This window comes from Schistocerca cancellata, chromosome 9 (assembly GCF_023864275.1).
Source record: "Schistocerca cancellata isolate TAMUIC-IGC-003103 chromosome 9, iqSchCanc2.1, whole genome shotgun sequence".
NCBI lineage: Eukaryota > Metazoa > Arthropoda > Insecta > Orthoptera > Acrididae > Schistocerca > Schistocerca cancellata.
In genome coordinates, this window is record NC_064634.1 from 113,115,967 (window position 1) to 113,141,924 (window position 25,958).

The 25,958-nt window shown below is 39.0% G+C and overlaps 1 protein-coding gene across 1 annotated transcript in view; it reads right to left on the reverse strand.

The window, feature by feature from the left end:
* Positions 1-25,958, reverse strand: part of LOC126100858 (integrator complex subunit 10) — a 132,027-nt gene that overhangs the window by 40,724 nt on the left and 65,345 nt on the right. The window contains exons 9-10 of the mRNA XM_049911526.1: positions 12,669-12,944; positions 3,518-3,717 (exon numbers count right to left, since the gene is read on the reverse strand). Coding sequence (XP_049767483.1) covers positions 3,518-3,717; positions 12,669-12,944 — 476 coding nt within the window. The remainder of the gene's footprint in view (positions 1-3,517; positions 3,718-12,668; positions 12,945-25,958) is intronic.

Here is a 25,958-nt window from a genome sequence, read left to right on the forward strand (position 1 = left end):
GTAAAACAGTTCCCCATTCGGATCTCCAGGAGGGGACTACTCAAGAGGACGCCGTTATCAGGAGAAAGAAAACTGGTGTTCTACGGATCGGAGCGTGAAATGACAGATCCCTTAAACGGGCAGGTAGGTTAGAAAATTTAAAAAGGGAAATGTATAGGTTTAAGTTAGATATAGTGGGAATTAGTGAAGTTCGGTGGCAGGAGGAACAAGACTTTTGGTCAGGCGAATACAGGGATATAAATACAAAGTCAAATAACGGTAATGCAGGAGTAGGTTTAATAATGAATAACAAAATAGGAGTACGGGTAAGCTACTACAAACAGCATAGTGAACGCATTATTGTGGCCAAGATAGACACGAAGCCCACGCCTACTACAGTAGTTGGTTGGTTGTTTGGGGAAGGAGACCAGACAGCGTGGTCATCGGTCTCATCGGATTAGGGAAGGAAGTCAGCCGTGCCCTTTCAGAGGAACCATCCCGGCATTTGCCTGGAATGATTTAGGGAAATCACGGAAAACCTAAATCAGGATGGCCAGATGCGGGATTGAACCATACAAGTTTATATGCCAACTAGCTCTGCAGATGACGAAGAAATTGAAAAAAATGTATGATGAAATAAAAGAAATTATTCAGATAGTGAAGGGTGACTGGAATTCGAGAGTAGGAAAAGGGAGAGAAGGAAACGTAGTAGGTGAATATGGAGTGGGGGTAAGAAATGAAAGAGGAAGCCGGCTGGTAGAATTTTGTGCAGAGCGTAACTTAATCATAGCTAACACTTGGTTCAAGAATCATAAAAGAAGGTTGTATACATGGAAGAACACTGGAGATACTAAAAGGTATCAGATAGATAATATAATGGTAAGACAGAGATTTAGGAACCAGGTTTTAAATTGTAAGACATTTTCAGGGGCAGATGTGGACTCTGACCACAATCAATTGGTTATGAACTGTAGATTAAAACTGAAGAAACTGCAAAAAGGTGGGAATTTAAGGAGATGGGACCTGGATAAACTGCAAGAACCAGAGGTTGTACAGAGTTTCAGGGAGACCATAAGGGAACAATTCACAGGAATGGGGGAAAGAAATACAGTAGAAGAAGAATGGCTAGCTTTGGGATGAAATAGTGAAAGCAGCAGAGGATCAAATAGGTAAAAAGACGAGGGCTAGTAGAAACCCTAGGGTAACAGAAGAAATATTGAATTTAATTGATGAAAGGAGAAAATATAAAAATGCAGTAAATGAAGCAGACAAAAAGGAATACAAACATCTCAAAAATAATATCGACAGGAAGTGCAAAATGGCTAAGCAGGGATGGCTAGAGGATAAATGTAAGGATGTAGAGGCTTATCTCACTAGGGATAAGATAGATACTGCCTACAGGAAAATTAAAGAGACTTTTGGAGATAAGAGAACCACTTGTATGAATATCAAAAGCTCAGATGGAAACCCAGTTCTAAGCAAAGAAGGGAAAGCAGAAAGGTGGAAGGAGTATATAGAGGGTCTATACAAGGGCGATGTACTTGAGGACAATATTATGGAAATGGAAGAGGATGTAAATGAAGATGAAATGGGACCTATGATACTGCGTGAAGAGTTCGACAGAGCACTGACAGACCTGAGTCAAAACAAGGCCCCGGGAGTAGACAAAATTCCATTAGAACTACTGATGGCCTTGGGAGAGCCAGTCCTGATAAAACTCTACAATCTGGTGAGCAAGATGTATGAGACAGACGAAATACCCCCAGACTTCAAGAAGAATATAATAATTCCAATCCCAAAGAAAGCAGGTGTTGACAGATGTGAAAATTACCGAACTATAAGTTTAATAAGTCACGGCTGCAAAATACTAACGCGAATTCCTACAGACGAATGGAAAAACTAGTAGAAGCCGACCTCGAGGAAGATCAGTTTGGATTCCGTAGAAATACTGGAACACGTGAGGCAATACTGATCCTACAGCTTATCTTAGAAGCTAGATTAAGGAAAGGCAAACCTACGTGTCTAGCACTTGTAGACTTAGAGGAAGCTTTTGACAATGTTGACTGGAATGCTCTCTTTGAAATTCTGAAGGTGGCATGGGTTAAATATAGGGAGCGAAAGGCTATTTACAATTTGTATAGAAACCAAATGGCGGTTATAAGAGTTGAGAGGCATGAAAGGGAAGCAGTGGTTGGGAAGGGAGTGAGACAGGGTTGTAGCCTCTCCCCGATGTTATTCAATCTGTATATTGAGCAAGCAGTGAAGGAAACAAAAGAAAAATTCGGAATAGGTATTAAAATCCATGGAGAAGAAATAAAAACTTTGAGGTTCGCTGATGATGTAATTCTGTGAGAGACAGCAAGGGACTTGGAAGAGCAATTGAACGGAATGGACAGTGTCTTGAAAGTAGGGTATAAGATGAACATCAACAAAAGCAACACGAGGATAACGGAATGTAGTCAAATTAAGTCAGGTGATGCTGAGGGAATTAGATTAGGAAATGAGACACTTAAAGTAGTAAAGGAGTTTTGCTATTTGGGGAGCAAAATAACATGATGGTCGAAGTAGAGAGGATATAAAATGTAGACTGGCAATGGGAAGGAAAGCGTTTCTGAAGAAGAAAAATTTGTTAACATCGAGTATTGATTTAAGTGTTAGGAAGTCGTTTCTGAAAGTATTTGTATGCAGTGTTGCCACGTATGGAAGTGAAACATGGACGATAAATAGTTTAGACAAGAAGAGAGTAGAAGCTTTCGAATTATGGTGCTACAGAAGAATGCTGAAGATTAGATGGGTAGATCACATAACTAATGAGGAGGTGTTGAATAGGATTGGGGAGAAGAGAAGTTTGTGGCACAACTTGACTAGAAGAAGGAATCGGTTGGTAGGACATGTTCTGAGGCATCAAGGGATCACCAATTTTAGTATTGGAGGGCAGCATGGAGGGTAGAAATCGTAGAGGGAGACCAAGAGATGAATACATCAAGCAGATTCAGAAGGACGTAGGTTGTAGTAGGTACTGGGAGATGAAGAAGCTTGCACAGGATAGAGTAGCATGGAGAGCTGCATCAAACCAGTCTCAGGACTGAAGACCACAACAACAACAGCAACAACAAAGCATGGTGATCAACCAGCTGATCATGATTTATGGCTTGAGAATCCCTGTATTAAAGACACACATGGATTTTGAAAATAGGAGTAAAAATAATTGATACAGGTAAGAAATTTTAATAGCATCAACTGGAAATTATGACTGTGTCCTTTAGAAAGAAATAATATGTTGCACACTATAAAGCTGGAAAATCTTTGTATTCACAAAAAAAAGGGGCCATTTTACTTGGCACAAATTCGTTGAGGCTTTCATGGGCACTTGTTCACAAATTGCGTTGGCTACTGCCTCAGGATCTGCTGTTGATGTTTGTTTAAAAATTAGTTTTAGCAAAACATCAGCAAAATTATGAATCAAATGGCTGAAAATCTGGAGACAGAAGTCAAAGGCAACATTTTACTTATCAATATTACATTCAGTCATCCTTACCTGATACTGGCCAAGACAATAGCAGATACTCGCAAGTCGAAGATGACGACGTAAGGCAGCAAGTGATGTAGGAGGGGGTTCTGGTTGACTTCGAACAAGAGACAGTGCACTTTCAAAATTTCCACTGTAGAGAGCAGCATCCATGAGAAAGCCTTGCAACCACACATCTAATTTCAGGTGTTGTGCTAAACGCGAAAACTCTGTTCAAATTTAAATAGTTCTGTTAGTGATGACATATTCCATTCAGGGAACACTACTACTAATTCAATCATGAAAGAAAGACATGTCTAACTGATGACATCAAAATAGATTACAAGAACAATGAGTCATTAATTGCATAAAATTGTATCATTGTCTTTGAAGGTGCTGTTCCACAGATTCTAAGTAATGGAAAAAAGAATACATTACTGCTAAGACGCTGAAATATGAATGTTATGTTAGTTATCTTGTTCTCTGTTGGGCCCACACCTTGTGTAAGATCACAATATGACATTTTCTTTATACTTTTACAAAATTAGCTGCAAATATTTTTGTTGTTGTTTTTACATAGGTACATTACAAGCCTGTTTTGGCAGTTGCGTCATTTTGAAGTGTTCCTGATGACATTACATTTACAAAACATTTTATTCTACATCTATGTAAACTATTATGAGATTTTTCTCTTATACTTGGGTGGTTTTGAAAAGTTCTCGGAATCACCACGAGAGGGCTGCCCTAGCGCAATGAGTTGTTCATGTGATATTCATTGGACTGTTGCCTGTAAACACGTGGCACGTCAGTGCTCTTGGAAGACAGCTGGGGTGGTGACATGGCTCTGTTGTTTTTCCAGCATACTGATTTGCGAAAATGGAAAAAAAAAAATCAAGATTCAGGCAGTGATTGAGTACTTCGTAAAGAAAGGTGTGAAAGCAAAGGACATTCATGCTGATTTCCAGAATACACTGGGGGACTCTGCTCCTTCATATTCAACTGTTGCCAAGTGGACAAATGAATTTAAATTTGGTCAGGAGAGCTTAGATGTTAATCCGTGCAGTTGTTGGCCAAGATGTGTCACTACTCCAGAAATCATTGTAAACGTGCACAAAAGGCTCATGGAGGACTGCCGATTGAAAGTGCGTGAAATTGTTCACGCTTGCCAGATGTCATCTAAAAGGGTATATCACATTTTAAATGAAGAATTAGAGATGACAAATTATCCGCAAGATGGGTGCCGCGGCTCTTGATGCTGGATCAAAAATGCATGAGAATGGACATATTGGAACAACGTTTGGCCCATTTTAGAAGAAACAAACAAGATTTTTTGCCCCGATTTGTGACCACAGATGGAACTTGGTTGCACTACTATACACCAGAGAGAAAACAAGAGTCAAAGCAGTGGAAACGTGCTGATTCTCTGCCACAAAAGAAAGCAAAGACAATTCGTTCGGCAGGAAAGGTTATGGTACTAGTGTTCTGGGATGTGAAAGGAATTCTGTTAGTAGATTATCTCTCCACTGAGCAAACAATTACTGGAGAACACTATACTAACCCCCTGGACAAATTGCAACAAAAGATATGCAAAAAAAGTCAGGTTCAGAAAGGAAGAAAGTCAGGTTCAGAAAGGAAGAAAGTCATGTTCCATCAAAATAATGCACACCCGTACACATGTGCCATTGCCATGACAAAAAGAACTAAGGTATGAATTGTTCCACACCCATCCTATTCACCTGATATAGCTCCGTCAGACATTCATCTCTTTTCAAAACTGAAAATTTTTCTTGGAGGATGAAGATTCACTTCAAACGGAGAATTGATAGCCAGAGTTGACAACTATTTTGCACACCTGGAGGAAACTCATTTTTGAGATGGGATCAAGGCACTGGAACATTGTTGGACCAAGTGCATTAATCTACAAGGAGATTTCATTGAAAAATAAAAAATATTTCAGTGATGTAAGTACTTTTTTTTCTATTCTGTTCTGAGAACTTTTCAAAGCACCCTCATATTATTCTTATATCTAGATGGAGTGATGTCCATAAGACATCTTGGAACATAATTTCTTTTATTTACAGTGTTGTTAAGATAAGTCATGTCTTCATCTTCTATAGAAATTTTGTGTTACTTTTTGACAGTTGCCAAATGACAAATTGTTCCATTGATGCATAGTGTTTACAAGCAAATTATATCAAACACTGGAAATTCTAGTCAGGAATATAAATACTGTAAGAAAAGATAGAGTGCTATTTATCGTAAAGATGACATTTTAAGTTGCAGGCAGGCACAATTAAAAGATGCCAACACATAAGCTTTTGACCACAGCTTTTGTCAGAAAAAGAGAAACATACACAAATGATTCACACAAGCAAGCACACCTCACGCACACAACACTGCCAACTTCGACAGCTCCGAACAGCTGGAGTTGTTGGTCATGTGTATGTGAGGTATGCTTGCTTGCATGAATGAATGGTGTGTGTTTGTCTTGTCTTTTTCTGACAAAGGCTTTGGCCAAAGTGTAAGTGTAAGTGTCTTTTAATTGTGCCTGTCTGCAACTTAATGTGTCATCTTTACAGTAAGTAGCAGTCTACCTTTCTCTACATTGTTGGAAGTAAATTATATCCTAGGTAGTCAGAGATTTTTTGCCAGAGATAATTTTGCATATGTATTTATTGTGTTGTGTTCACTCCTTTTTCTGTATTGTTAATAAAGTCTTCTAGATAATTTTTATGTTTGATGTCAATTTGTTCATTTAGGATGTCATTCAGATATCTGTTTGCATATGTATAAATTTCTAGTTCTTCGAGAATGTTTACGGTTTGACCTTCTGGTAGCCTTTGCAGAATTTTCAAAGTGTTCACTTTATGATTCTTATTTCTTAAGAGTAGATAAAAACTTGAATGGTTTGATAAGAAAATATACAACTGGAAGATGGAGTAGCAATGGGATATTGTATAGTAGGTTCTATCACAGACATATTTCTCAATGCATAGAAGAAAAAATTTTCCCCTCCAATTCTCTATCCCTTAACAAAACTATCTACTACTACCAGTATATAGATGATACATCACTACTAATAAATGGAGACAATAAGGATATACACACTATTCGGCAGCAATTAAGCAGCATCCAAAAATAAAATTTACAATGGAAACAGAAAACAACAAATCCACCAGTTTCTTACACCTAATAATAAGCAATGGTAGTAACCAACAAAAATTTAAAATTTACACGAAACCTACAACAGACACCATAATCAATAATAATTTATGCCACCCGATTGGATAAATATGCATACTTTACATCAGTGATCAACAGAATTATAAATTCACCAATGGAAGAACAAACAATAAAAAATGAAACCACAACACTACAAAAAGTAGCACAGAAAAATAATTTTGACCCAGATACAGCACTCAAAAACTATCAATATCATACTAAACCTAAAACAGACAACATACATACAGAAATAACAAAAACAAGAGATAACAAAACCGACACCAAACTGATATATACAGGGTGATTATAATTAAAGCTAAACTTTCAAAACGTTGTAGAAATAACACCACTGGTCAGAATGATGTCAAATTGCAATGGAATATTATTGGAGACGAGAGAAAACGCAAGGCAGAAGAAAAAAAAAAAAATAGTGTGATAATTGAACAATAGATGGCGCTGTTATGCGTCAGAATAAGTAAATGTATCTAAAAACAAAGATGATGTGACTTACCGAACGAAAGTGCTGGCAGGTCGATAGAAACACAAACAAACACAAACATACACACGAAATTCTAGCTTTCACAACCAACGGTTGCTTCGTCAGGAAAGAGGGAAGGAGAGGGAAAGACGAAAGGATGTGGATTTTAAGGGAGAGGGTAAGGAGTCATTCCAATCCCTGGAGCGGAAAGACTTACCTTCGGGGGAAAAAAGGACGGGTATACACTCTCACACACACACATATCCACCCTCAGATACACAGACACAAGCAGACACAAGTAAATGAAAACAACTGCCATGTGTATGACCCGCTGAAGTTGGTATAAACACGTCGGGTACACGGTTTTTCCTCCTTTCGTGTTTGCGACGTTCGCCATGACTGTCTCAATGCAGCACTCTGTGTGTAAAGCTGTATTACAAGAATGATGACTGTGCACATGTCGCTCTGCAGAAATTTCGGACACTGAAGGGTTTGAAAAACGATGTTGGTCCGATGACTGCCATGGGTCTGGAGAAAATGATTTGGAAATTTGAAAAGACAGGTTCTTTTAGTGTGCAACCTGGTAGAAGGAGGAAACGAATTGATTCGATGTCAGTGGATGCAGAGACCACAGAAATGCAGAAGGAGATGAGTGGTGTTGTGCAAATGTGTAGAGCATGGAGAATTGCCCAAACATATCTGTGAGCACAGTGCATAAAATCCTACAAAACATCCTTTTATGCTATCCATTCAAAATTACCCATGTGAATGAGTTGCTTCCTGTTGAACTGCCAGCAAGAGAGACCTTTGCTTTAGAATTTCTCGCTCACAAGGAAGTGGACAGTGATTGGCCGTGGAAGATTTTGTGGGCAGATGAAGCCCACTTCCATCTGACAGGATATATCAATACACAAAATTGTCGAATATGGGTAATGGAAAATCCACATGCAAGTCATTATAAAAAGGTCACTGGGTGGTGTGGGTTTATGGCATAATTTATCACAGGGCCATATTTTTTCGAAGAGACGGGTGCTACCAGTCCTGTTACCTGTACTGTCACTGGTAAGTGCTATGAATGTTTTATGTGCAAAAATGTCATTCCAGCTCTCCAACAGCATGGATGTGTGGATGGGATCATTTTTGTGCAAGATGGCGTACCTACGCACATTGCAAATCTGGTTAAGCAGCTGCTGAAGCGCCATTTCATAAATTCTAGAATTATCAGATGCCATTTCACTAAAACCTGGCCATCCTGATCACCTGATTTTAATCTGTGTGACTTCTGGCTTTGGGGCTATCTGAAAGACGTTGTGTTCAGTTTTCCAACTGCAAACTTAGCTGCATTGAAGGCACACATTGCACAACACATTCTGAAAGTGACCACAGAAACTCTTTGATCTGTTGTGGAACATTCTAATTGTTGCAGAAAACAGTGGACAGCATACTGAACATGTTTTGCACCAGTCACACGGAAATTAATAATCCAATTTTATTTTGATTGACATTTTTTATGAGGTTTTCGACCTCAGGACAGTTAAAAACTGATTTTTCCCATCTGATGTGATATGACCTTGCTGTGGTGGATGGGCTTATGTAACTAACAGTATCACACCAGTACACCCACACACACTGAGTAGCACAGTTTGTTTAATGTCAAACGTACACCTTCGGCTTGTTGTATGATTCATTTGTCATTTGTAGTAGACCACTATTAAATTATGATGCTTACAGCGCCATCTATTAGTACATTGTGTAACTATTTATTTTTCCTATGCCGTACGTTTTCCCCCTTTTCTGATAATATTCCATTGCAATCTGATGTCATGCTGGCCTGTGGTGTTATTTCTACAGTGGTTTGAAAGTTTAACTTTAATTATAATCACGCTGTATATAGCAACAACATATATAGGCAACATATCACACAAAATGAACAAATTGTTAAAGAATACAAAAATACAATTAGCATTTTGGACTAACGATAACTTACAAACAAAGCTGAGATCAGAAAAAAGAAATGACCCTATCTTTTCTAATCCAGGTGCATACAAAATTTCCTGTGGTGACTGCAATAGTTTCTACATTGGACAAACAGGATGAAGCTCTAGTATAAGATCTAAAGAACACACGAGAGACTGTGAAAGAGACCAATCAAGTTTTTACCAACACTTAAGAAACAAAAACCAAAGAGTGAATACCATCAAAAACACTTTGAAAATTCAACATAGGACAGAAAAGGTCAGATCATGAACATTTTGAAAGAACTGGAAATTTACACTCACACATAAACTGATATCCGATTGACATCCTAAATGAACAAACAGACCTTATAAACATAAAAATTATCTGGAAAAGTTTGTTAACGTAATAGAAAAAGGGATGAACACAATACAATACACAAAAAACAATTAACAACATTGAGATAACACAATTGCATAATGCAAAATTCTCTCTGACTACGGTACCTAAGATATGATTTACTTGTACACATAACGCATCAATGGATTGATCTGTCATTTGACAACCGTCAAAAAGTAACATGAAATTTCTAGAGAATGTAGGTATGTGACCTATATTGACAATACAATAAATAAAAGAAATTATATTCCAAGATGTTTTATGGACGTCACTTCATTTGGACATAAGTATAAGATAAAAATCTCATAATAGTGTTACACAAATATAGAATAAAATGCTCTATAAATGTAAAATCAACAGGAACATTTGAAAATGGTACAAATGCCAAAATAAGCATGTCGTGTACCTGTGTGAGAAAAACAATAAAAATATTTGCAGCTAATTTTGTGAAACTGTAAAGAAGAATGTTGCGTATTCAATGACTACTTCCAATACCATAATCATCTTCTGGTTGGCATTATCACTCATACTAATTTTCTAAGCTGAGCCACAGTCATCATACACCATGAAACATTCAACGTTTTACAGATGCTTACAACTTTTAATGCTGTGTGGTATATGACGACAATGGTTCACCCTATCAAACCAGTCTGATCACATCAACCACAAGATGATAGCTCTATTGAAACCAATCACTGAATAAAGGCATACTGCAGCTTCTCAACAGTCACATTTTCCCTTTTTATCTCATGCTCTGGCAAAGACATTATGAAGATCTATATTTGTTAAAATATTTATTACAGCATTGAAATCTGCTCAGATGATCAACATACTGAAATTTTAATTCAACCTCTCACCTACAGTAGACTGATGCGTGGAGCACAGCAACACATAACAGAAAATAGCATTTACGCTACCTTTTTAAGCACTAGCTCTTTTTCTAGCAAAAGTACGCATTCACATAGACACCCAAACACGCAGATCCTTGACCATGATAAAACTAATTACAGGTACTTCATTACTGAAAGTAATTGCCTGAGCTGATGAAAGTGGAGAGGGAGTAGGGTAGGATGCAGGGGGGGGGGGGGGGGGGGGTTACAGGAGGCAGGTCTTTGAACAGATGGCTCTGTGGCTGTGTAATAAGATGAAATTACAAGAGAATACCGTATTTACTCAAATCTAAGCCACACCTGAAAAATGAGACTCGAAATCAAGGAAAAAAATTTTTCCTGAATCTAAGCTGCACCTGAAATTTGAGACTTGAAATTGAAAGGGGGAGAAAAGTTTTAGACCGCACCTCCAAATCGAAACAAAGTTGGTCCATTGTAACACGAGACACAATTTAGGTAGAATGGATAAAGATACAGCTACAATAGTTTGGTTCGAGTCGTAAGCTTAACAGTTAAGCTTTACCAAGTAGCCATTGTTATGTGTCAGGCGCTCCGTCCGTATTTATAAGGATATCCTTCCTTTTTAACGTGCTTCGCCTGGTTTGAATTGATTGCTTATTTTGCTTTGATCTGATAAGTGTGTTCTCTTTGTTATAGGTGTTTGCGTCACTCTAAGCTGAAAATGCATTATTGTACTGTGTCATGCATTGTTTGTCGCATTCTGATAATGAGTGTTTATGACCTGTTGCTGCTTGCGGAAAGGCTCGCTTTTGTGCGCGCTACCGCGGCTTACAGTAAAACAAAAGAGAGGAATTGTCTCTTAAGCGAAACAATGGCAATAGACTGCTATTTGTTGCTACTTACACTGCTACTTTCTTTGATAATGATCAACAAGAACCAAATAATAAACTGCGTATGATAGAAGATGTTCTGAACGAGAGTTTAGCGAAAAATTTTCTCCATTTGAAAATCTCTGCAGACGCCTCTTTAGTACATTACATTCTGCACAGAAATAAGTGTCATCTTAGATTTAAAAATCTAGTCAGTTGCCGTGCTTCATTTCTGACTGTACCACTATTCAGCATAAGAATAATACGAATATAAACATGACACGATACGTATATTCTTCTGTGTTTGCCTGGTTAGTACAACCGTGCCGACTGCTGTTCATCGGTGACAAATGTTGGAATTTGCATGCCAATACTGTAACTGGATGTCCACTGAGTAGTGACAGGTGGCCTTTTCAGATTGATCATGTTGTATGCTCCATTGGACAGATGGTCATTGGTGTACACAACATGAGCACACCCAAAAGCAAACACTCTGCAACAATTGTCGGAAGGGTCCAGGTCAGAGGACGGAGCATTACGGTCCACGGAATGTTTTCATGACATGGAAGACACAATGGATCAACACAAGTATGCATCTATCATTGGGGACCTACATGCCATTTGCTTTTCCTCAGAATGACAGCATCTACCAGCAGGACAACACAACGTGTCAAACAGTTCACAGTGTAAGTGTGTGGTTCAAAGAGCACCAGGATGAGTTACCAAACTCCCTGCATTTAAAACCAATCAAGAATCTGTGGGATTACCTCAATCGAACTGTTCGCACCGTGGATCCCCCCCTGTGAGAAACCTAAGTGCAGCTGGCCACAGCACTGGAGTTGGTACGGCTCTATATCTGCGTCGGTACCTGCTAGAACCTCACTGACACTCTTCCTGCACATCTCACAGTTGTCTGTGCTGCAAAATGCAGTTATTCAGGCTTTTGACAGGGTGTCACACTAAAGTTGCAGGACAGTTTAGTTTGCAGTAGCCATATGACAACACTAGAAGTTGAAATAAGGAATGAAATCAGGTAGTAATATACTTCAGAGTAATAATTTATAATTTAGCACAAATTTTTAAAGTTTGAAATAAACTTACAGGAATAACTGAAGCAATTTTCATTATGTACAACTATCAACCTAGTCTTAAAAGAAACATAAATATTTTACATTTGATATAGAGAATGCATATGAATATATAAAGTCACAGTTGCGATCAGAAAGTGGAAAGTACACATTAATTCACCTTCAACATTTTCTTTTCTCCGATCAGATTGTGCACTACTAACATGCAACCAAAGTTGCATGCATTGTGAAAGTGGTGTGTAAAATTGACAAAAGCATTATAAATAAAGATACAACTGCAAACCAGAGCACTTTATACAACAAAAAACACAAACTCACCCCTCTCCAGGCTTTCTGTACTGTAAAGTAATTCCCAGCATCGCACAGCCATAAGGAAACTATGCACGACAGGCGACGATGTCAGTCCTGCGCCTACAGTAGTTGCCGTCGAATTCCCGACAGCACGTGGTGGGCCTGTCAGTATAGGTGCTGCGGCCTCATCAGAAGCTTCCAGCTTCCGACGCTTTGCTTTAGTTTCTCCACTGTCATCACTGGATGACGCTGCTGTAAGTGGTGTGAAAGCCTCCAACAAAACTAATGACTGTTCTCCACCACCTGTTGAATAATATAATTTATTGTATTAAAGGATGACTCGGCCAGGTTATTACATGAAAGGTAATACCTCTGTTGTGTCATGTAATACCAATTATTTTTAACAAAGCTATATGAAGAATGTACATCAGGTATGAACAAGGAATGTATTCTTTTCTAATATGCTGATCTTAAAATTGACATGATGTACTGGTATTTCTATGCTATCTTCACCTGTTGGATTTTATATTAATCTCCTGTTCTGCACATATGTACAGCAGACGCACCCTCTCTTCCATCACCTGCTTACTGTAGGTTGCCAGAACTGTAGTGTCTACTATGTAATTACAGGGAGCACAAATTGTGGCACTGTGATAAAAAACTGAAGAGCTACATACCTAAGTTAATAAGATCAGTTTGTTCCAGAGCTCTGAAATCCCCTTTTTATTTATACAAATTACCAAACTACCAGTTTAATAAGTCATGGCTGCAAAATACTAACGCGAATTCTTTACAGACGAATGGAGAAACTAGTAGAAGCCGACCTCGGGGAAGATCAGTTTGGATTCCTTAGAAATATTGGAACACGTAAGGTAATACTGACCCTACGACTTATCTTATAAGCTAATTTAAGGAAAGGCAAACCTACGTTTCTAGCATTTGTAGACTTAGAGAAAGCTTTTGACAATGTTGACTCGAATACTCTCTTTCAAATTAAATTGTGAAGGTGGCAGGGGTAAAATACAGGGAGCGAAACGCTATTTACAATTTGTACAGAAACCAGATGGCAGTTATAAGAGTCAAGGGACATGAAGGGGAAGCAGTGGTTGGGAAGGGAGTGAGACAGGGTTGTAGCCTCTCCCCGATGTTGTTCAATCTGTATATTGAGCAAGCAGTAAAGGAAACAAAAGAAAAATTCGGAGTAGGTATTAAAATCCATGGAGAAGAAATAAAAACTTTGAGGTTCGCCGATGACATTGTAATTCTGTCAGACACAGCAAAGCACCTGGAAGAGCAGCTGAACGGAATAACGGAATGGACAGTGTCTTGAAAGGAGGATATAAGATGAACATCAACAAAAGCAAAATGAGGATAATGGAATGTAGTCGAATTAAGATGGGTGACGCTGAGGGAATTAGATTAGGAAATGAGACACTTAAAGTAGGAAAGGAGTTTGCTATTTGGGGAGCAAAATAACTGATGGTGGTCGAAGTAGAGAGGATATAAAATGTAGACTGGCAATGGCAAGGAAAGCGTTTCTGAAGAAGAGAAATTTGTTAACATCGAATATAGATTTAAGTGTCAGGAAGCCGTTTCTGAAAGTATTTGTATGGAGTGTAGCCACGTATGGAAGTGAAACATGGACAATAAATAGTTTAGACAAGAAGAGAATAGAAACTTTCGAAATGTGGTGCCAAAGAAGAATGCTGAACATTAGATGGGTAGATCACATAACTAATGAGGAGGTATTGAACAGAATTGGGGAGAAGAGGAGTTCGTGGCACAACTTGACTAGAAGAAGGGATCGGTTGGTAGGACATGTTCTGAGGCATCAAGGGATCACCAATTTAGTATTGGAGGGCAGCATGGAGGGTAAAAATCACAGAGGGCAACCGAGAGATGAATACACTAAGCAGATTCAGAGGGATGTAGGTTGCAGTAGGTACTGGGAGATGAAGAAGCTTGCACAGGATAGAGTAGCATGGAGAGCTGCATCAAACCAGTCTCAGGACTGAAGACCACAACAACAACAAAGTTAATATGACCAGTTGACTCTGAAATCCACTTTTTTATTGATATAATGGTTGTACTGGAGGCTAAGCAGCTTCTCTGAAGAAACTAGCACAGTTTTTTGGAAATGACAGTAATGAGGAACCCAGAATGCTTTCTTATTTCACAAGATTCTGAAGGCTATAAATATTACACAGTTGACTTCAGTGTTTGTTAAAGTTAAAAGGCTGTCACACATTTCCAAATTATCATTTATTGTAAGTATTTACAGAATTTATGACTAGATATGCCTCAGATTAAGGATTTCTTATTTTGTACAGTAACATTTGCTGTTGTAACCAGTCATATTTGGACTCACTGTAACCCACTATAATATGACAGCATTAGATAACTAACATTCATTTAAAAAAACAATCAAAAGAAAGAATTAGTAATTTTTTATAGCTAACAACAACTCTATTTTCTATGCAGTCTTGATATAAATTCAAACATGTCACACAATTCCGTGGATTTTTGTATTAAAGTGTCCTCTCCCACCAACTTGTCAAAAAATACAGTAACTATCTTCTCTGAGTCATCATCATTCTGAAAACATTTTCTTCTAAAGAACTACTTCAATTTTTAAAAAATAGTTTATCAGAAGACAACGAATCTAGACTGGACAGTAAGTAGCCATATCAACTTAAAAATTTGTCAATGAATATTGTGCTTGAGTTGTTACAGAGGAGGCTAAGGGAAGTTGCCAGAAGACATAGGAACCATTTTTGAATGGCTCACTGCAATTTCGTTACAATTTTCTTTTTCAAATCATGTTATAAGAAATAACCAGTAGCACACTGCATCAAAGTCTTCCATTGTTTCAAAAATCTAAATAAGTTCAAAGTGGCACCCTTTTCATATTCATTTTCAAATAAGAGGAAAATTGACATTATAAAATATTTCAGGTTGTCAAATAGCTCACAATAATTGCAGGACTAATGGTACATGAAATATGTGTGACTCAATTACTTATGGCATCAAGTGTAGCATACAAACATTCTTCAAAATTCGTCAACTGAACCCTGAACACCTAGAGAGTGATTTAAAAAAGGCCTTGAAGACAAGAAGCCAATACAATGAGTGTAGAAGAGATGGATTTATCATTTTAAAAATAATCTTGCAGAGTGATTTATTTATTCATTCATTGCATTTCACAGATCCCATCAAAAAGGAGAACCTCCAGGGATGTGGAACAAATGTAGGTATACATTCACATAATATAAATACATCATAGAAACAAAAATATGAATTTACAGAAAATTACAACTACAGAACTTACTGGTGTATAACATTCACTCACCCAATCTGGGAACTAGAGGAAGTTCAAGAAGGAGGATGAGAATAAGAAGAAGAAGAAGAAGAAGAAGAAGAAGAAGAAGACAGATGTCCTGTTACTTCTCTGATCTGGAGTTGAAATTTCAACACCTTAGCCAAGCAAATGACTTATCAGTAACATGGTCCCCATAAGCTACTTTGATTCCATACCAAAAATCTCTGAGACCTTAATAACCCAATCCCTGCCACCCCATCGTTGAAGTGTTTCGAATAGGCACTGCATGAAGAGAGCTGCATGTCACCTAAACAGCTGGATGAGACAATCTGACTATTGAAGCTGTTTGCAGAGTACACATTTGTTCTTAAGAATTAGAATATGGTGACAATATCAATCAATGTTTCTTTTACGTGTACTATTTTTTCTACACAGTCTCAATCATATTCTACAGCCTTAGCCAGAGACGTTTAAGAGCAAGTATTCTGTGTTGGCTAGAGCTCTTGTCCTGTGTTCATAGCTGGTTCGCCATGCATGACTTATACTGTCATCATCTTCAAAGTGTGTCCCACATAAAGACTCCTATAATGGATGGAAGTCTTAGGGCGTCAGGGTTGGAATATAGGGTTCGGGAGATAATGATGTCCATCTAATTTACTGATTTGTTTCCAGGCTTTGAGACTTGAGTGTTTGTGTGCATTTTTGTGTTGGAGCATGATTTCTTTTGGACTCTTTTCAGACTGAACACCTCAGAAACGGTTCAGACTCTGAATTAACAGTTGACCCTTCAGGCAACACATTCATGAGAATGACACCATCACTATCACAAAAGACTGTCATTGTGATTTTGCCAGCAGAAGAAGCTGCCTTGAATTTCTTCTTTTTTGGTTACCTCTGATGGTGCCATTCCAGTGACATCGTTTTTGGGTCAAAACGATGCACCTAGGTTTTGTCACTTGTAATGATTCATGACGGAAAGGCCTCTCCACTGACCTGAAACTACAATAACAGGTTTTCTTTGAATTTTGTGGCTTACTGTGATAATTTGAAGACCCCCTCTTGAGCGTATCTTTGAATATTCAAGAATCCCAATCACTGTACATGCACTTCCAATGATTGCCAATAACTGTAGAGTCAACTGTCTAGTCATGGTGCACAGGTATGCATGAATAATGACTCCCTGCAATTCATAATGTTGGGAGCAGTGATGATGATGATGATGATTGGTTTAAAGGGACTAAATATTTTGTTTATCAGTTCTTCTTTTCACTGCAAATTCACATAAAATGATGTGAAACACGAGAACTATCAGCTCTAGGGTCTGCGACCTAGTCATCACAGTTGAAAATTTGCCTGACGGTAGCTCAAGTCAGATGGTTAAAAGTGAGATAAAACCCAAGCAGCTAAAACTGTAGCTGGGCACTGAAAATTATACCAAGAAGGCTCATCATAGTCAGTATGATGAAAATGAGGTGAGAAAAAGAAGATTGTTTGGATTTGAGAGCTAATTAGCTGAAACAATTACATTAATAAAACATATACATAAAAATTTTACAACATATGACAGTGCAGAGAGAGAAAGTAGCTTGAGACCAAGAGGGACGCATGCCACAGTGAGTGGTACCCCCCCACTTCCATACTGTGATGGTCGCCTGCTTTATTTCCTCATTGATTGTCCTTGGTGTCAATGTACTGCATTGCTATATTGGCTGAAAAATGGGGGAGGGGGGGGGGGTGGAAGTTCAAGACTGACCACTTTAAATGATGAAGCCAACAGGTGCATATTTGCATTTCACAGTTCTTTACTTTCACTGTCCACAAACCCCCAATAATATATAGTTATATGGCCAGCTACCTATTGGCAACCTCCTCAGGGGACACTGCCTTAACGTAGCACTGCCCGTGCGGGCGAGGAGATTTGTGTGCTCTGGATCCGGAGGGCTATTCTGGCGGTAGTGTAGCTACCACCAGGGTCACCAATGCCGGACAGGCCAAAGGGAAGTGTGTCCCACAACGACCTATTAAGCTTGTTTCCTGTCTTATCCTATCCTAAGCCTATCCTTTTTCCTTGTTATTTTCAATTCCCTACAACATAGGGCAGGGAGGGCTCTAGAGATGTGGTGAAGCCAGTCTCCCTAAGAGAGTAAACCCAATACAAATCCAGGTTCTCCAGGATGGGGGTTGATCATGGGCCTAACAACCCCATATCGGAAAAAAAAAACTCACTGTTCAGCAATCAGTTCACAGAGGGAACAAGACTGCCTCAAAGTTACAATAACCAAGGCACATCAAACGGCAACAATTTTGGTATATCGGAACATGGAATGTGAGAAGTATCTATCAGGCGGGAGCCAGAAGGAAGCTTGAGGAGGAATTATCGAGGTACCGAATTGAAGTTGCAGCATTGCAAGAGACAAGACGGAAACAAACAGAGGTGGTTGATCTCCAGCATTATACCTTGATCAATAGCGGAGAAGAAGAAAATAGACTGGGAATAGGTTTTATGGTAAAGAAGTCCATCAGTCGTGCCATGGTGGAATATGAAACAATAAAGCCCAGATTATGTCGATTGAGGCCAAAGGGAAAATTCTCCAACTTGTCGCTGATTAGTGTGAATTGCCCAATGGAAAACGCAGCTGAAGAAGAGAAAGAAGAATTTTATGAGAAATTGGAGCAAGTATATGATAAGCTGCCAAAGTATGATGTCAAAATTATATTGGGGGATTGTAATGCTAAAGTAGGTAAAGAGAAAGAGAATCAACCGGTGGCAGGTCTTGATAGTAAAAACCTGGAATCAAATAACAATGTATGGAAACTGATTGAATTTGCTTTTAGCAAAGGACTAGTGATTAAAAGCACGTGTTTCCCAAGCAAATACATTCGAAATGAGACTTGGATATCACCAGATGAGTTACGAGAAATCGAATAGATCATGTACTGACAGATGGACGGCATGCCACAGGTATTTTGGATGTGATTAGCTGCCGAGGAGTGGATATTGACTGATACCATATTTTGGTAAGAATAAAAACCTTAGAAAGGATTGCAGTTAAATCCAGAAGGGATGGGTTGGAGAAAAGTAAGCTCTACAATGTGGAGATGCTCAAATATCAGAAGAAAAAGGAAGAGTATAGGAACAAGTGCAAGAGAAGTTGCAAAAGATCAGCGGCTAGGAGTGAAAGGATATCAACGTACTATGGGAGGAAACTAAGATAGCTTTAAATACAACAGCTCAAGAGGCACTTGGAGAACGAGGAGAACAGAAAAGAAATTGATGGTTTGATGAGGAAATGTCAAAGGCGCTAGATGACAGAAATCAAGCTCAACAAAGAATGTTACAGAGACCTACATGAAATAATGTGGCTATGTTTAAAGAGAAGAGAAGGGTAGCGAAGAATTTAGCATGGATTAAAAAGAGAGTAGAGGAAAGGGAAAGGATGGATGAAATAAAGAAGAACTTTGAAAATAAGCAAGGGAGGAAATTCTTTTATGGGGTGGGACAAATAAAGAGAGGATATCAGCCAAGGGTGGACATGCTCAAAGATGAGATGGGCAGTTTGATAGTTGGAAAGGAAAAAATAACAGAAACATGGGCACAACATTTTGAAGTGTTACTGTCAAACAGACACATTGTAAGTAAAGAAAGAAATGGAGGGGCTAGAGAAGAAACTGAAGAAGAACAAGAGGTGGATGGAGATGATGATGCAGTGGACACAGAACCACCATCAATACAAGAGCTAAGAGTAATTATAAAGAAACTTGGGAATAACAAAGCTCCTGGACACGACCTGGTAAAGGCGGAAATGATAAAACACGGAGGTGAAATATTAGTACGGAGGATACGTAAAATAATTACAATGGCCTGGGAAACAGAGAAAATGCCAGAGGACTGGACATTAGCAACCATCTGCCCTACATGTAAGAAAGGATCACACATGCAGTGTAAGAACCCTACCGACGAATATCTCTGCTTAATATCTTCTACAAAATCGTTGCCACGGCTATAACAAGGAGAGTAAGTAGTAGAGCAGAAAAGTTTCTAGGTGAGTACCAGGCAGGCTTTAGAGCTGGGAAGTCTACAGCTGACCATATCTTTACAGTACGTATGATGCAGCAGAAGACTTATAAATATAATGTAAGATTAAAACATATCTTTACAGATTTTAAACAGGCCTATGACGGAGTTAAAAGATCAGCACTGTGGGAAACAAAGCAGACATTCAAATTTCCTAAGAAGCTAATAAAAGTAACTAAGATGACTCTGGAAAACAGCAAAAGCCTGGTTAAAGTTCAGGGATGTCTGTCGAGATCGTTCCCAATGGAAGAAGGACTAAGACAGGGAGACCCACCATTCCAATTACTATTCAACCTCGTATTAGACAATGCAGTAAGATCAATAACCACAAACCCACAAAGCAATATTTACAATAGCTTCTGCAAATCTTAGCCTATGTAGATGATGTAGTAATAAGTGCTAGAAGTACAGAGGTGCTCATATCAGCCTTCAAAGAGATTGGAGCCGCTACCATGAACCTTGGTTTAGAAATTAGTGAGACAAAATCTAAGTATATGGTAACTGAGAGAGATAGAAGAAACACACACGATCTACAGTTAGAAGAGTACAACTTTGAAAGTGGCTCGGTAATAACATCAGAAAACAAAGTGGAGGCAGATATAACAAATCAAATTATGGCTGCTGACAGATCATACAGAGCACTATACACCATGCAGTAAAAACCTAACCACACAGTTCACAGTCTCTCAGAATACTATGGAGTGTATTGAACAGATACTGTCATTGTTTTAACACATGGCCTATTTGTGTTACACTTATTTCACAGTTAAGTTGATGCATTGTTGTTGATCTAACCATTGTGTGTTCCTCATCTGAAACTCGGCCATGGACTGACTGTCTTGGGATTAAAAATCAAGCCCTTATATATACTCACAAAAATAGGCGCTGAAACTATACATTGTTCAATGTTTAATTTACAGAAATTACAATTAAAACATAAATCATTAAATTAAATGAATACATCAAAAACTTCCTTCTTTTTAGCAGTTTCTTCTACTGCAAAAGTTAAGCTGAATTATTTGTTTAAATCATGAAATTAACAGATATAGTTACACAAACAATACTTTTGCCAAAACTGGTAATTACTTTGGAATTAATTAAGGGCTGGCTTTGCTAACACATTTTTAATAGAGCCAAACAGATCCTTTAGGAATACTATTAGTTGTTCCTCCAAATGTTTATAATTAGTACAGAATTTATATTTGTTTATAAGTCAACAACAGAATTTAAATTACAAAACAATTACTGACTTCACCCTGTAACAAAAGTATTAACTAGGAATAGTCAAAATAAATCAAAAAATCAATTACATACATAAAACGAAGCACAAAATTAGATCTGGTGTTATATTCTTTGAAACTGAGGGCCAACCCTTCTCTTTTATGTAACTGCAGACTATACTCACATATGTTAATGGTAATTACTTCAAAATGAAAAAATGAATTTAAGGAGGCAGATGGCAAAACAAGAGGGGAAGTAAAAATATCCCAGCTTGCTTCATCACAACCCCATACATCTAATGTTGAGATGCATTGAATTTTGTTGTAAAATTCACTTTCCCTCACAAGTGTATCACTTTTTTACCTGCTATCCCATCATCTGCAAACATCTGGGGTAGAGAGATGGCTCATCTCAGATCACTCAGCAGAGCACACATCGTGAGAACAAGGGCTATCATGAAATGACTATCTCAGCTGGATTGGAGGAGAGTCCTCTTGACATAGAAGAAACTCATGTGTAAGTCTGGCATGGCCAATACACAGTTGGCACAATACGATGTCATCTTTCTGAGAGGCTCAGAGATGAGTATATCATGTCTTGTTGGCCACTTGGATTGTCCTCGACTTCACGAGAATCACAACTCTGCTATTCCATATTCTAGATTTTTAAAATTTTATTTCACAGTTGCAATCTGAGATCTGTGCCCAGTACTCTGAGTTCGAGTTTGACTGTAGTTGCTTCCTTAGACAATTTGTCAGAAAGTTGATTTCCCCGAATACCCAAGTGGCTCAGTAGACAGATGAACGTTACATTGATTCTGGAGCTGTGAACATCAACTAATAGGTCTTGGATGTTAGTGACCAAACGTTTTGTGGGGTAGCACTGAGATATGCCTTGTAAGCAGCCCATGGAGTCACTACAAACCAGGAAGTCCTTTGTTGCAGAATCGTGAGCAACTCTGCTGTGTACACACTGCATGCACTTGATACAGAATACTTGTCATACCCCTTATGTGTGCAAAAGCATAACCAACCATATTGTGTACATGTATACTAAATTGGTGTAGCCAAGGAGAACTAAACAGAATAACACTCTTGAGAATGGTGGGCCGGTATTTTTCTTTAGATGGCACAATAGGCCCACCCTCATTAAAGGACTGAGTATACACCACATGGGAGTTGGGGGAGGCGGAGGGGCATGTCAGGAGGGAAACCTATGTATACAAACAAGGGGTAGCTGAAGGTCCTTGCATAAAGCATCCAATCGTATTCCAGCTGGTCTATTCATTATTCATTTTTGGGCGAGACAGCAACAGTCTGAACTATTGGCTGTGAAATAAGTGTTGAATAACAGAGATGGGTAGGCATCTTAGAGATTGTGACCACATAGTTCACCATGAGTTGATGGCACCTGACCTTCAGTGGTGGGACACTAGCTTCCACCAGGAACCTGTGTACAGATCTCAAATAAGAAGGCACTAGTTGCCAACCAAACACCACTTTATGGACAGGGTCTAACATGCGCAGTACTGATGGTGCTGCTGACCTTTGTGTTTTACGCCGTTGTTGCTAAGGTGTTCAAGCAATTGATTGTGGACTTTTATCGCATCCACGGGCTGTGTGTTGATACTCCGCAAGTGCTGCAGAGCTCCCATTCACTAAATGGAGCACTGTATGAGTCCAGGCAAGGCCTCATGTATGAAAGGATAAGCAGTTTCATTCTGCCTGGCATTTCTGTATTGGGAAATTAGTAGGATGTTAGTTGCTGCACGCGGATGCTTTGGCAAAGGGTACCATGAAACATTCAATGATGACTGGGATCAATACAGACGTCACCACTGTGGGTGATGCCAGGAACTACCATGGGTGTTATGTGGACCCAAATGCAATGATCATAGATTATTCACACTGTTCTCAATGCAGCTACTTTCTCTCTTTTGTTTTAAATTAAAACCTGTGCCTTCATTTGAAGTTCCTTGAGTCTATTAAATGCTTCGTAACAGAATGGTGTTTGTTCACTGAAGCATCCTTTGATGATCTCTAATACTTACGGCTATTCCTTCAGGCTGTCACAGCACAGGCATGTGGTGAGGAGGTCCTGAAGAACAGGGCATTGTTGTTTTTGCAGTGTGTATAACTGTGTCAATATGTACCATTTATTCAAAATATCCTTCCCTCAACTGGTTTCAGAATTTGCTTTGGAGATGACAGCTTGAGTTTCTGAGGTGACCAGTGTGGTGTGTGTACCGGTGGTCGGTGGTTTGAGAACGAGTGAGTGACAGGAAACTGGTCACTGTTGCGCACATTGCCATGGAGAAGCTACTGCATCAAGTGTGAAGTGCTCGAGCTGCAGACTGTAATATCTATGGCTGAATATGTTTCATGGGCTATACTGAAATGTGTTGCACATTCAATGGGGGCACTGAAGTCCCCCAGTAGGAGGAAGGATGGAGGCAGCTGTTCCACTAGCACCATCAGCTTGTGATAAGGTATAAATCTGTCTTGGAGTGGATAGATATTACCTATTGTTACTGTAACTGATAGGTGGACACAGACAGCAACAGCTTCTAATGCAGTTATTAATGGGACCTGCTCACAGAAAGAGTTGAAGCGTATGAGTGTGCATACTCTTCCACATGCCCCCTCAGCAGTGAAATGATTTTTAAGGTAGGATTTATAATTTTTAATAGTAGTGAGTTCGGTATCTGAAAACCGAGCCTCCTGAAGATCCACACCAACTCCAAAGCAATTAACCATTAATTTATGGAGTTTGGCCGGATGGCAGCATTAGCCGTTGCAGTTCAAATTGAAGGAACATCAGACTGGGATCTGAGAAAGCAGTAAAGAGGAAACAGGAGAACAAATTAGTTTGATGTTGAGTCATTCTTCTCCTGTGTTTGTGATTCTTCATCGGTATTCACAGGCTTGACCTCAGGGGAGGACGGATATCAGATCAACTGGAGCAGCAGAATTCAGTTTAACTTCTAATTTTTCTTTCTTGTCCCTGTGAGGTTTTGGTTTCTGTGGAGATATTTATATCTTGATCTTTTCTTTGATCTGCAGTGCATGGATCTTTCAGCCATTGCTTGATGGTAGGCTGCTGGTCTGTTTTACCCTGGGAGGGACTACCTAGGCAGGTGTCCTCTCCTCTGGTGACAAAAGAGGATGAGGCATCTTCGGCTGTGCTGATGGGGGTGGTTATCACTGGTACAGTGAGCTTGTGGGTCAAGGGAGTTGATTCCCCCTCCACAACTGACAAACAGGCATTGACATGTGGCTAGGGTCATGAGCCACTGTTTGAGACCTTTTCATCATGCTAGCTGTAGATTTTGACACATTGTTTTCAAATTTTGGCATCACGACAATTGGATGGAGCTGTTCAAACTTTTTTCTTAGCATCTTGAAAGACAGGCAGTCAAGTATTTTATATTCCTGGATTTTCTTTTCCATCATGAAAACTGAACATGTTGGTGAATAAGGCGGGTCATGTTCTGGGCAATTTACACATGTAGGAGGTTGTTTACAAGGACTGCCCTTATGCATTGTCCTTCTGGATGTACCACGAGTAGCCTCATTAGTAGAGCAGAAGGACCTGTGTCGAAACCTCTGATGCCTAAGACAACTCATGTTGTTGTTGTTGTTGTTGTTGTTGTGGTCTTCAGTCCTGAGACATGCAGCTCTCCACACTACTCTATTCTGTGCAAGCTTCTTCACCTCCCAGTACATACTGCAACCTACATCCCTCTGAATCTGCTTAGTGTATTCATCTCTTGGTCTCCCTCTACGATTTTTACCCTCCACGCTGCCCTCCAGTACTAAATTGGCAATCCCTTGATGCCTCAGAACATGTCCTACCAACCGATCCCTTCTTCTAGTCAAGTTGTGCCACAAACATCTCTTTTCCCCAATCCTATTCAGTACCTCCTCATTAGTTATGTGATCTACCCATCTAATCTTCAGCATTCTTCTGCAGCACCACATCTCGAAAGCTTCTATTCTCTTCTTGTCCAAAATAGTTATCGTCCATGTTTCACTTCCACACATGGCTACACTCCATACATATACTTTCAGAAACGACTTCCTGACACTTAAATCTATACTCGATGTTAACAAATTTCTCTTCTTCAGAAACGCTTTCCTTCCCATTCCCAGTCTACATTTTATATCCTCTCTACTTCGACCATCATCAGTTATTTTGCTCCCCAAATAGCAAAACTCCTTTACTACTTTAAGTGTGTCATTTTCTAATCTAATTCCCTCAGCATCACCTGACTTAATTTGACTACATTCCATTATCCTCGTTTTGCTTTTGTTGATGATCATCTTACATCCTCCTTTCAAGACACTGTCCATTCCGTTCAACTGCTCTTCCAAGTCCTTTGCTGTCTCTGACAGAATTACAATGTCATCGGCGAACCTCAAAGTTTTTATATCTTCTCCATGGATTTTAATACCTACTCCGAATTTTTCTTTTGTTCCCTTTACTGCTTGCTCAATATACAGATTGAACAACATCAGGGAGAGGCTACAACCCTGTATCACTCCCTTCCCAACCACTGCTTCCCTTTTATGTCCCTCGAATCTTATAATTGCCATCTGGTTTCTGTACAAATTGTAAATAGCCTTTCGTTCCCTGTATTTTACCCCTGCCACCTTCAGAATTTGAAAGAGAGTATTCCAGTCAACATTGTCAAAAGCTTTCT